Source organism: Eubalaena glacialis, chromosome 7 (genome assembly GCF_028564815.1).
Source record: "Eubalaena glacialis isolate mEubGla1 chromosome 7, mEubGla1.1.hap2.+ XY, whole genome shotgun sequence".
Taxonomy (NCBI): Eukaryota; Metazoa; Chordata; class Mammalia; order Artiodactyla; family Balaenidae; genus Eubalaena; species Eubalaena glacialis.
The window spans coordinates 85615134-85628162 of record NC_083722.1 but is presented as its reverse complement, the minus strand read 5'-3'; the positions used below and the strand labels follow the sequence as shown (position 1 = coordinate 85628162).

The 13029-nt window shown below is 40.6% G+C and overlaps 1 protein-coding gene across 16 annotated transcripts in view; it reads left to right on the top strand.

Moving 5' to 3' along the window:
* The window catches only part of CADPS (calcium dependent secretion activator), a 481100-nt gene extending 468710 nt beyond the window's left edge, over window positions 1-12390 (top strand). For all 16 annotated transcript variants that reach the window (XM_061195494.1, XM_061195496.1, XM_061195498.1 and 13 more), the window contains 2 exons: window positions 8855-8959; window positions 12211-12390. In XM_061195494.1, coding sequence (XP_061051477.1) covers window positions 8855-8959; window positions 12211-12390 — 285 coding nt within the window. The remainder of the gene's footprint in view (window positions 1-8854; window positions 8960-12210) is intronic.
* Window positions 12391-13029: the final 639 nt, after the last annotated feature.

Sequence of the window (13029 nt, the reverse complement as noted above, 5' to 3'; positions counted from 1 at the left end):
AGAAGTGTGGAGAAACCATTGATGAAGTTTTTCACATGCTCTTAAATTACCCAAATTGTAAGGAAGAAATATGCATTGAAAGTTTCAAATGTAAAAGATTTCATTACAGTATTTCAATACAGCCATTTACGTAGGTTGTGGGGTTTTTTCCCCCTAACTAATAATAACCCACTTTTGTCACAAAAAGCAAAATGAAGAACTTAGTCACATGGGTGTGGTCAAAGTATTATCTTCCTCTTTGCCTCCTTGCCAACAAATAAAATGTCCTTTCTTCATTAGACAGTTGAGGCAAGGTGCTGAGGCAATTTCTCTGATGTGTGGTTGTGTTGAGTTGGAGAAAGGGTACTTTCCAAAGAGGAGATAAAAATCTTCCAGGTTTCACTGTGTTTCTTCAGTCCAGAAATGCAGGTTGGTTACCAAGAGGTTACAAATTACCTTTTTGCTCAGATCTTTTTTGAAGAATGGAAGCTGCTTAGAAAGCTTTGCACAACCCTGAAGAGCTCGCACTTAGGGAGATACTCTTTCTTATTCGTGAAGCAGGGTAGGATAGCGGGGCTAAGATAGTAACAGGTAACACTTAGAATGTGCCCGGCGCTATTGTAAGCACACCACACATATTAACTCATTTAATCCCCACAACAACCCTAAATGGTTTTTATTATCATCCCCATTTAGCAGATGAGAAAACTGAGGCACAGGGAGGTTAAGGGATTTATCAAGATTCAAACACAGGACAGGCCTGATTCAAGTCTATTCTCCTAGCCACTAGGCTGTACTGCCTCTCAGCCTCTTGAGTCCAGGTTCCATCTCTTGCTAGCTGCTAGAGCACTTTACTTCTCTGAGCCTCAGTTTCCTCATCTGTGAAGCAAGACTACAGATGATAATAAAGACTCAACTATTTAGACTTTAGCCATGAACTGCCCAGGCACTGAGAGCTTTGCCTCCCTGGCATATATAGCATGAACATGCCAGTTTCAAAGGAAATATATATTTGCAAATAAGCCAACCATAAGACTCAGGTCCTTGTGAATTTCAACTATCATTCTTGCTTAGGATGTATTGGACTGAGACACAGTGTTTTGTTTTTTGTTTTTTATAAATTTATTTATTTATTTTTGACTGCGTTGGGTCTTCATTGCTGCGCGCGGGCTTTCTCTAGTTGCGGCGAGCGGGGGCTACTCTTCATTGCGGTGCACGGGCTTCTCATTGCGGTGGCTTCTCTTGTTGCGGAGCATGGGCTCTAGGCGCGCAGGCTTCAGTAGTTGTGGCTCACAGGCTCTAGAGCGCAGGCTCAGTAGTCGTGGCGCATGGGCTTAGTTGCTCCATGGCCTGTGGGATCCTCCCGGACCAGGGCTCGAACCCGTGTCCCCTGCATTTGCAGGTGGACTCCCAACCATTGCGCCACCAGGGAAGTCCCTGAGTCACAGTTTTTAATCAAAGAAAGTGTGTGAAGATGTGTGTTTGTGCATGGTGCAGTTATTGGTCCTTAGGTCAAATACCAAATTTTCTAAAAGCTCATTTTCACTATATTGGACTAAACATTACCTTCCATTGTAGGCATGGGGCAGCATGTCTTGTTCAGAAGGTGTGTGTATGTGCGTGTGTTTTGCTAAAAGTGACACACTGCAGTACGCATGTTAGACTTCAATAAAATGTTTCTTTAAAGAAAAAAGCAACACAGGAAGAACTGAGTTTTGCACTAAACTATTTTCATTGGATTTGTGACTCTGCCTAAAATTTCTCTTCTAGCACTTCTGGTGACATCTTCTTTAATTACACGTGAAACTGAATTTCCCCAAGGTTCTATTTTACTCTCCCTGTTCACAGAAAATGTTAAAACTTATAATGGATAATTTTTCAGAACTGAAATTTTTATCAACGTCATAACTTTTGTATCTCCAAAACTCTGTTAGGAAAGTTCAATTCATTGTGACAAAGGCAATATTTCTAGTTGTATTTCTCATTGAAAACTCAAACTGCCCATAGTGAGAATTTTCTTTTAGTAGCAATTGCTGAGTTACCATCCTAAGAGAAAGTAAGAAGGGATTAGGTAGGGCTACGGGGGGGAATTAAAAATACGTTGATGCTAACACAACATTGTAAATCAACTATACTCCAATAAAAAAATTGTTTTAATTTTTAAAAAACCTATATATATATATATATATATATATATATATATATATATATATATATAGTTGGACTATATATATATATTTTCAAACAATAAACAAATGGGGTAAAATGTTAACAGTAGGTGAATCTGGGTAAAGGGTATATGGGTGTCATTTATACTATTTTATTTTTACAACTTTTCTAAGCTTTAAAGTATTTCTAAGTAAAACGGAATATGCATATTATATAATAAATATATTTTCCGTTTAATAAAACAAATACGTTGATGCTACCTAAGAAATGGCACCTCTCATCCCCATCCAACTTTCTAATCATTTCCCTTAAGAGTCAGCAATGATTGTCTCTCATCCATTAGTTCTTTAAGGCTGTTGAGTGGTTTTCCGTGGGAAAACCCCTGACTCCCCTCCCTCTGCCTAGTGACTTTCTAAGCTCATAAAAAAGTAGAATCTTTTCAACACCAGGCCAAGCTTGGGCTCTGAGGGAGACAGATCCAAGAGCATTATCCTACCCACACACTTCCCCTTTGAGAAGTTCAGAGCTGAATGACTTTGCTGAAAAGGCACCTGGAAACCAGAGCTGTTTCTATATAAACAAGCCATTGCTTTTTAAAATTATTGAGGTGAATGTGACAACTCATACAGATGTAGTGGTAAATAACCAACTTGAATCCTGTCCCACTGCTTACTAGTTGTGTGACCACAGGCTACTTATTTAACTTACCTATGCCCCTTTTTCTCATCTACAAAACAGGGCTGTTAATAATATTGATACTCTATTGTTTGTTTGTTTTGTTTTTTAATTTTATTTTTATTTTTTATTGAAGTATAGTTGATTTACAATGTTGTGTTAATTTCTGCTGTACAGCAAAGTGACTCAGTTTTATATATATACATATATATATATATATATATATATATATATATATATATATATATACACAAACACACACACACACACACACATTCTTTTTTATATTCTTTTCCATTATGGTTTATCCCAGGACATTGAATATAGCTCCCTGTGCTATAGAGTGGGACCTTGTTGTCCATCCATTCTATACGTAATAGTTTGCATCTACCAACCCCAAACTCCCAGTCCCTCCCCCCCCTTATAGATACTCTTAAGAGTTCTACTGGATGATGAAATTATACAATGCTTGTAGAATGCTCTTCACAGTGCTTGTACATTGTAAGGACTCGGTGTTCAATGAGTAGGTAACTATTTTTATTAATTTTGTGAATGTGTATGTATGTGTATGTGTGTATTAGGAATCCTGTACAAAATAGTACTTTGTTAAAAACTGAGACTCTATAAAGTCCTATGGAATGGTGTTGTCTGATGGGGGGGTTGTGTAAGTTACGCGGGTATGTTACCCTTGTAATTAATGAGTATGGAAACACATTGAGTAGTTCTGTCTCCTTTTCAGCCTCTGTCCCTTGTTTTCATTGCCACTCAGGTATGCGATGTGGCTGGCTCCAAAAACGAATCATTAACAGTAAAGTCCCTTTAGGACGTTGAATTAACATCAAGATAGGGGTGGGAGTAGGGCATTTAGACTCATCTAGGTGGCTGTGATGACAGAGGCATAAAGGCAGCAGCCATCACTGGAGTAACGCTCTATCCTGCTGATGAGGGATTATCCAAATCCAAGTGAAAATCCATTTTCTGGGAACCCTATATTGTCCCGTGAGGTGTGAATTATTCATCCTATCTCACAATCCTGCAGCACTTCCCAAGGATAAAATTCCCGGGGGGAAACAGTGAACCCGAGGCTGGGGACTAGGGAGAGGTGAATGATTCACTTCTCAGTTGCAAAATTTAAGGAGGAGCCAAAAAATATAGTAATCAAATACATATTTTAATGTGTTAAAAAAATCAAAATGAATGCAAAAAAATCCATGATGAACAAAATACTAAAATATTCATTAAAGGCAGCAGCCAATCCTGCACTTGCAAGATCCTGCCTCCCTTGCCTCACCCCAATCCTAGCTGTAGTGAGCCCCTACATGACAGAAGAGACATGTTGTGTATAACGATTCTTCTGCATGAAGTCAGTGTAATTGCAGGGCAGAATGTGTGGCCCGATTATCGGCAAGTTAATTTCTACTAGAAATGGATCAAGAAAATTCTTCTGTATTGTATATTAAAAGGATACCTGTTATGTTTTTGAGAGTAATAATAACAACAGTGGCTAAATTTTATTGAGTGGTTACTATGTGACAGTCACTGTGCTAGGCCCTTTACATAGTTATCTCTTTTAACACTCACAGTAATCCTATGAAGTAAGTATTAACCCCAAGAGGAGACTAGGGGTCAGAAAGTTAAGTAGCTCGCTTGAGTTTATCCAGCTAATAAGTAGCCAGCCCAAGCTGAAGCTGTAATTTAGCCACACAGGGTTTGAAAAATCCCTCATTATTTGTCTGAATCCTTTGAATCCAGTATATAAATCTAGGTCAATATAGTTTTAAATGTGTATAATGCACCCAGGATGGTTTTATAGGTTTGGGTGATGATCTAACACAAAACAACTTTACAGTGGAATTACTTTGAGCTAGTCATGTGTCCTGTAAGACTTATGCATATGATTCCAGAGATATTCCAATAGGAATAATTTCTTCCACCGTCGCATGGCTTTCTCTGGTCACTTGCTCTGCTTTCTTCCTTGTTTTGTGGTATTTCTTGGGTTGAGAAAGAGAGAGAAAAAGAGGAGAGAGATGATGTTAATGGTGGTGATGATGAAGATGTTAGTGGTGACGGTGATGTGACAGTTGTGATGATGCTGGTGGTGGTGGTCGTCATGGTAGTAGCTAACATTTATTGAGGCCTTATTATGTGCCAAGTACTGTGATGTGAGCTTTATTAGCATTAATTCATTTAGCATCAAAAAGCCTATGAAAGGCTGATTAATTCCCATTTTCTGATTGAGAAAATGGGTCTCTGAGAATATAAGTAACTTGCCCAAGATCACAAACCTAGGCAAAAGACAGGTAAGGCCTGTGCTCTTAACAACTATGATGGAAGAAAGGGAGGGAGGAAGGGAGGGAAGGGAGGGAAGGAAAAGAATTAAATGGCACAGTTTTAGATCAACCTTCCAGGTTCTCTTTTTTTTGCATTCAATTAAAAAAAATTTTTTTTTATTGAAGTATAGTTGATTTACAATGTCATGTTAGTTTCAGGTGATTTTAACTACCCAAGAAGTTCCTGCAGGCCATAGCTGTGATGGGTGTCCTTTTGGCTTCCAACCCTAAAACCTTCACAGAATTATCCCCAGAGTACATACTTTAGAGGTACCCAGGGTACTGGGGATTTTATTTCTCTAGGGCTTTTTTAGGATTAAAGTAACCTTATGTAGAAAGTTTCCATTTAATATACCAGAATTAAAGGCAGGCAGCAAAGGAGTCATGAGTATACTTAAATACTTAGTATATGTCATCAGCTCACAATTTTCATTTCTAAGGGTTTAGAGTGCATTTTACCAAAATGTTAGTGCCCAGGTATCATGCTATCTCTGGAAAACGCATGTCTGAACCAGAGACAAAACAAAGTGGGGAGAACTTAAAATGTTTTATGAATTTCCTCTTTGGAAGAATCATAACAAATCTGCTGTATTAGCATCGATCTCAAATAAAGCAAACCTGATTAATAAGCACTGTGAACTGAATGTTATAACAACTGGCTTTCTGGAAGGGAGAATGCCCTGGTTTGTGGCATTTGCCAATTTCCATAGGGTAAAAACCCCCACTAAGGCCTGTTTCTAGATATCAATGTGATACCCCTGAATGTAGAGTTGGGAAGAGATGCACAAGATCAGCTCTCATGTCCAGCGCACTATTACACCCTCCTAGGGAGGAGTCATTAGGTGATCAGCTTTTTCACTCCAGTGCCTAATCCTGGAAAACTGCCACTTCCGGACTCACTAGCTGTGTGACCTTGGGCAAGTCACTTCACCTCTCTGGGCCTTTGTTTCCTCCTCTACAAAGGAGGAGCTCTGTGGAAGATCCCCTTCACCTCTAATGTTTTAAAGTTCTAGAAGGCAGTGACTCCTGCTTTCTCCAACATCCAAGTGCCTTTAAGCGCCTTTCTGGAAAACCAAGTTAGCGCTGTGCTTCATCCAAGAGTGCCTCCAATTTCATCTACTGAGCATAAGGTTTGGAAAGGCGTGACTTACTCCCTTTTGCCTCTTGAAATGTGTAGCCAATGGGGCATCATACATTTTTTACACTTCTTTTGCTAGATGTGAGATCCAGGAGAAAAAGCATGGATGTTCCAGGGCTTTCTTGTTCTCCTGGGGTGGGAATCTGTGAGCGTGATGCGCTGATCCATCCATCGCTACATGCAGTTCCTACCGCCCTACCCTTTCAGCAGCAGAGAAAGAGTATTGATAGCAGTCTACCTTTCCCTTTTTATTTTTTAATAGCCAAAAGCCATTTACAAGAATGGGAATTACTTACATAAAATGGGGGCTGGGGGGAGTTCGTTATTTTTTTCCCCTGAAAGGTGGCATATCTCTCAGCAAAGAGAAAAAGGCATGTTGCACAAGGCTTGCTGGCAGTGATAGAAGCCAGCGCTGGTTTGCCCGTTGTCACAGCCAAAGCAAAATGCCACCTCTGCCTAGAAGCCAGAGTGCCACATTCCTCTTTTGTGTCCCTGAGATGCACTCATCATGGGGTCCTGGTCTTGTAGGTTTGGCCAGGAGGTCACCCAGGTTCCTTTGAAGGTCATTTTCTAACCCCAGGAGGTGGGAGTCGGGGGTAGGGGGCGTTGCTCATGACTCTCAAAATAGATTACTTGAGCCCCCAGATTTCATGTCAGAATAAGTCAGTAAATGTGGAATTTGAGGCCTGGGGTAAACACAAGAGGTCCCCTAGCTGAGAGTAAAGTAGGGCTGTAGAAACACCCATGACCTAGTCATATTCCTATCCCTAGCCCCTTAACAAACCCAGATGCAATGACAGCAAGAGCTCCAGAATCCCAAGGCAGGAGGTGCCAAAAACACCTCCAAATAATCACAACCCCCCCCAAAAAAAGTTTCAGTGAAATGTTCTCGCTCCTAGAGGGGAAAACCTGTCCATGCCTGAAGCAGCTTGACCAGGGCAAACCGCCACTCCTATGTGGAGTGAACTGCAGATCTCAAGGAAAAAATCCCTACCCCCCCAACCCCGCCTGCTCCCTTGGGGAGGGACAGAAGGTTCCTGAAACTGACAGTTTCGCCTCTGTGATCTTTAAAAGAGCAGAAGTTGGCTGTGAGGCTGCAGTGCTGCCTTGATTGGGGTAGTGTGGTCTCTGTTTGCGGCTGGGCTCCAAGGAGAGCCACAATTGGCTCTGATGAGGAAAGAGCCTAGAAACGAACGATTGCAAAGAGGGCTTCGGAACGCCATGGCTGAGACTGTGTCGTTTCTTGCAAGGTGAAACTTGGCAGTTCTACCTTGCAAGTAAAAACCCAAATTAATTTTTTTTTAAAGAAATTAAGTCAGAAACAAGGCTTCGGAAAAACTGTGAGTGTTAGGCATAAACTGATTTTGGATGATCTTTAGGTGAGAAAGGGTGGAGTTACCATCAGAAACATGTTTTTATTTATGCTTTTCAAATCTCCACTGGTGTGCGTGTGCGTGTGTGCGTGTGCGTGTGTGCGTGTGCGTTAACAGGAGAGTATGCAGCGTTTCAATTCTCTAACCACTTTTTTTTTTTTACATCTTTTCTGCGCACGGTTCATATACATGCCCTATAAATCAATATATAGGTCCATCCACACCTTTTCATTTTATTTGTAAATTGTTTGGTATAAGCGGGAATGCGTAATGAAACCTGGTGAAGTTTAAAAGATTAGATTTTTTTTTTGTACTGACACTTCATAACACTGTTCATATGTCTCCGAGTGAGATTTATGAATATATGAGCAGTACTGCAAAATTATACCGCACCAGAGACTCCGTGCACCACAGGGGTGGCAGTCTAAAGTGACACAGCTTCAAGCATTTTTCACAGACAAGAAGCAAAATTTAACCCCCTTAAGGGGAAGTATGATTTCAACAGCTTGAAATGAGCTCATTTGTAGATGTTTTTTTTCCTCTCATCTTCCATAATTTTTTGGTGTTAAGATTAAAACAGATTGCACAGCCAACGTAAGGCCACATAAGCTGCCCAGAGTATAATTTGGCCCTTAAAGAGAAACCCTCCTTCATTGTCTTTATCCGAATGCCCCTTTAGGGTAAAGGAAGGTAAACTTTGCCCTAAATTCCTAAGGCTCTCAGCCTGATTCCCGGAATTGTCCTAAGCAGACAGGGTCTGGATTTTTTTCAAAAGGTAAGTAGCAAGTGGCATCGATTGGTTCAGTGGAGAAGCCCCCATCGTCTTGGACACCCGACACAATGGCGTTAGGACACAAACAGTGACTTAAATCTCAACTGAGTAAAATGAACCAACAAAAAGGAGAATCAGAAGAGCAAACGGTGGCCTTTATGAATTGATTGTATATGAGGTGTGTATAGTGGAAGAGTTCTGTTTTCGATTCAAAGTCCAAACCGATCTCTTTTCGGCTGATCTGGTACCTCGGGATTTTTGCGTCAATCACTGTTCATGATCTGTGTGCTCTCAAATTCTCTTTAACCATTTTGTTTTCCTCTTGGAACAGAGCAGGTGCTCACACGTGGCCTGTTTCGTCTCTGCTCTTAAATGCTCCATGATGTGTTGGCTGGAGAACTTTTGTCTTTTTTTTCAGCAATGGTACAGCAGCTCCATGAACGTGATCTGTACCTGGCTGACGGACCGGATGGACTTACAGCTTCACATTTATCAGTTGAAAACACTAATTAGGATGGTAAAGGTAAAAGAAAACATAATGATTCTCCTTTGCAAACAGCTCACTGAAATACCTTTCATTGGCAAGCTGCAGAACTTCCTTAACACAAAAAATATTAGTTTACGTATAAAACAAGGTGATTCCTAAAACAGTATCTCAGGCAAGAAAAACCGGTGAAATCACTTTGGGATGCCTGGTTAATTTATTACTCAGACATCAAAGGGAAATTTAATAAAAAGGAATTTGATATTTTATCCAGACTGGAAAAATACTTTATGTATTTGCCATGCAAATATACTGCAAGGGCCGTCATGCCCTTTGCATTAAACGTTCAAAAGCTGGCTTTTGGGTACCACTATGCTAATCGCATCCATTACCAACTTCATTTACGGTTTAATTAAATAAAATTTTGCCACAATTAATTTAATAGAAATATTTCCCTCCGGCTCTTTCTAAATATGTCCTGGGATCATTATCAGGATGCAAATCAATATTGTTCTTGTAGTTAATTGAAGTAGTTTCTCTTACAATGCGTGTATACAGTCAAATGTAAAGGATCACGAAGGTGAGGTAACATACCCTGAACGTAGCTTTTTTTTCCCCCTGTTCTTGTGTGTGTGCCTTGGACTAATGATAATTATTTCAGCGTGAAATCTCAGTGGTTTACATGAAATAATAAGATCACAGAAGGGGGTAAATACATTTTTGATCATTTCGGTTTCCATTTGATGCTTCACCATAGAGGGTTTTAAAACATTCGTATGCAAAAATCTCATTCAGAGCACAAAGTCTCTTTCAAAATATTTTAATGATAAAACGGAGATGAATTTCCATTTCTTAACAGTTTGCCGAAAGTCCCCCACACCACCCCGCCTCCGCTATTCCCCCCCCAACCCTGCCCCATTTCTTAGTCTCTTTCGGATTAGCGCCATTTCATTGAAGGTGCTCCTCTACCCCAGTGCTGACTTAAAACCAATTACTGTTCCGTTGAGTGTAATTAAGGAGAATTATTATCATATGCATTTGATCTCACAAAGAGTCCTCCCAGGGAAGGTTGCAGACAGCAGTGTACTGCAGCTCTTAAAAAAGAAATCTATGCACTTGGACTATGCACCCAGCCTAATTTTCATATATTTAAATTTCAGTTCCTTAAGGCAACCTCACTAACCATTGCCTGACCCCTTGCGTTCCATTTTCTGGCTATAAATACTCTTAAGGGGAATTTTTTCTGTTTGACCCTTCCTGGGTAGACATGAAAAGAAGACATGAATTTTAGTGTGTTAGAATATCTTCCCATTACTGATTTTCAGATTTTTGTTGAGACTGTTAGAATTAGCAATATTTTATTAAGAAAAAAATACAAGTCAGAGAGGAGGTTTCTTCTTAGCCTCTGCCAAAAACAACACAAACATGAACCACAGGCAAGGGACCCAGAAACGTCCCTGCCAAAGGAACTCCTTCACTTTTGCCAAAAGTGGGCCCAGCTTAACTAGAGCCACAGCACAGAGGGATGAAGCAGAATTCACCACCTCTTCGCTAAGTACGTTACCCAGGGGTCTCCTTCTCCGAGGCAAACTTCCAGTGATAATTGGCTTTCTTTCCTGCCTCTGCATCACTCGGTTTATTCGTCCATTCATTCATTATCCAGCAAGCATTTATTCATCCAACCTTGGACAAATATTAGTTGAGCCCCTACTTGTATACTACAAGATGGAGTATTTTTTAAAAATGACTGTATGTGGTCCCTGCCCTTAGACATTCAGAGTCTGGCTGGGAAACGCACTGCTCTGGAATTTGACTAGAGAGGAGAATATTCAAGTGATTTCTACCTTTTTCCCATCATATTCTGGCAATCAATTCTAAGTGATTGAAAAGTACAGAAAAATCAAGTAAATCATCTGGATATCTGGTCTCCACCAGACCTAGCATTTTACTCAGCCTCCTACCCTTCCCCCTCCAGGTACAGACACAGTCCGCTAGCTACCTAGCCTTGCACCTTGATCCATAGTTAGGATGACCTTTGAATTTAGTGTCGAAACCAGATTACTTTGAAGAAAGAAAGAAGCTGCTACAAATAATCCTACTGGGACCATAGATATAAACTGGCAAAGGGTACACGTGGTCATCCTAGCCATAATCTTTTATTACTGGACTTCACTGAGCTGAACAGCATTCACTAGTTAACTCTGCAGTCATTAATTACCACATGGGACCTTCAGGAGTGGTTCACATGGTGATTGACACTAGGACTGCATCAGATGGACTCCAAAAACCAGAAATCATAATGCAAGTGGCGTTGAAGTATGTTACTGTTCCTTCTTTTGACCCCTTAGCAAGTTTCCCATATCAAGAGGAGAAACAAACAGCAGAATCAGTAGCTGAAATGATATGCAGCGTGATGAGGAGAGTTGTAGTTAGAGAGGGACCTTTTTCAAAAAAATGTTTTGTGAAGTAGACAACAGCCAGATGCTTCTGGTCATGTTCAATTAACGCGAAGGGATTCCTAGAAAAACAGTCCTTGGGATACCTAAGGAAATCCAAGAGAAATCGCCTGAAGGAACAAAGAAAGAACTTGTGGTACAGCAATACCAAACCATTGTTCTTGAAAAAGAGCCAAATTTCTTCCCTGAGACCATGAAGTTGTGAACAGAATAGATACACTTCTTTCCTAAGGAGACGAGAAATGTCACATGCCCGCAACATATTGATGAGGCATTAACGCTCCATCTTCCCCGTAATTGTTGCTGCCCGTGATCGGTTTCGTATACCGACATGCATATGTCTGTCTTGTGAATGAGACAGAGGGATACGCAGTTACAAGCCTCACAAATACTAAGGACCAGACTGCAGCAGAAATCGTAAAATACCATAATCATTTGATCCATTATTTATGTGTTATAGCCCCTCACACTGTCTATCATATGATACGATACAAACCTAAGAGAAAGAACCAGACCAAAAAAAAAAAAAAAAAAAGAACCAAAACAATTATGGAACATTTCCCTTTACAGAACTGAATAAACACAAGCTTATGTTCTTTGCTTTGTCTCATCTAATACAGTTTATCCTGTCACCATTTCTCATTTTCTGTCATTCAACAAATCTCAGTTTTCAGTACAAGTGAAATCTGAGCATGGTGGCTTTTCATGTGACAGTGCATGAAGTGTGACACTTAGCTGAGGTCAGTATTCTCACCCCCCATGCTTGCCTTGTGCCCTGTCCCTCCCTTCATGGAGATGAGATCTCCCTCATCACTGCATCTTTTCCCTCCTTAGAAAACCTATAGAGATTTCCGACTGCAAGGAGTCCTGGACTCAACCTTAAACAGCAAGACCTACGAAACCATCCGGAACCGTCTCACTGTGGAGGAGGCCACAGCGTCCGTGAGCGAGGGCGGGGGTCTGCAGGGAATCAGCATGAAGGACAGCGACGAGGAAGACGAAGAGGACGATTAGAGCGCTTGGGCCTGGAGTCCACTAGGACAGAGTCTTGTAGTCAATGCATGTCCTTAGTCTGTTAGTTAACCCCATTATGGAATTTTCTGTCAACTACCATGCCATGAGATGTGTACTGATACAACTGCCATTTTAGCTACGTGGTACCGAGATTAGCAAACAACCTTCGACTCTACAATTTCCTGAATCCATGTCTATATGTTTACAAGCAATATGGAGCACCATTCTTTAAATACCGTTTATGGAGAATACATAGCTCAGTTGCTAGGTGTATCCCTGTTATCAGCAGAGTTCAATGATGCTTCATCAATGTGCTGTGTGAGCATCGACGGTAGATGGATGTGAGGGCGAGTACGCCAGGTACTTTCTTTGTTTCCCGTATGTGGATGCCAGTTACTTAAATGAGTACAATAAATGAATTTAACTAAGACACATAGATCTGCTTTGTTTTTTGAAAAACAGAAGGCAAGTCTCCAATAACCAACTTTCAGTTCTTTCTGTTCCCCTAAAACTGAAAAATGAACCCTTGGTGTCCTTGTTAACCCATCCTTTCATTTATCCAGATAGTTACCCAAAAAAGGATGGCTACATACCAATGGATTGATCCTCCTAATTGCCACGGCAAGGGCGATCCTATCA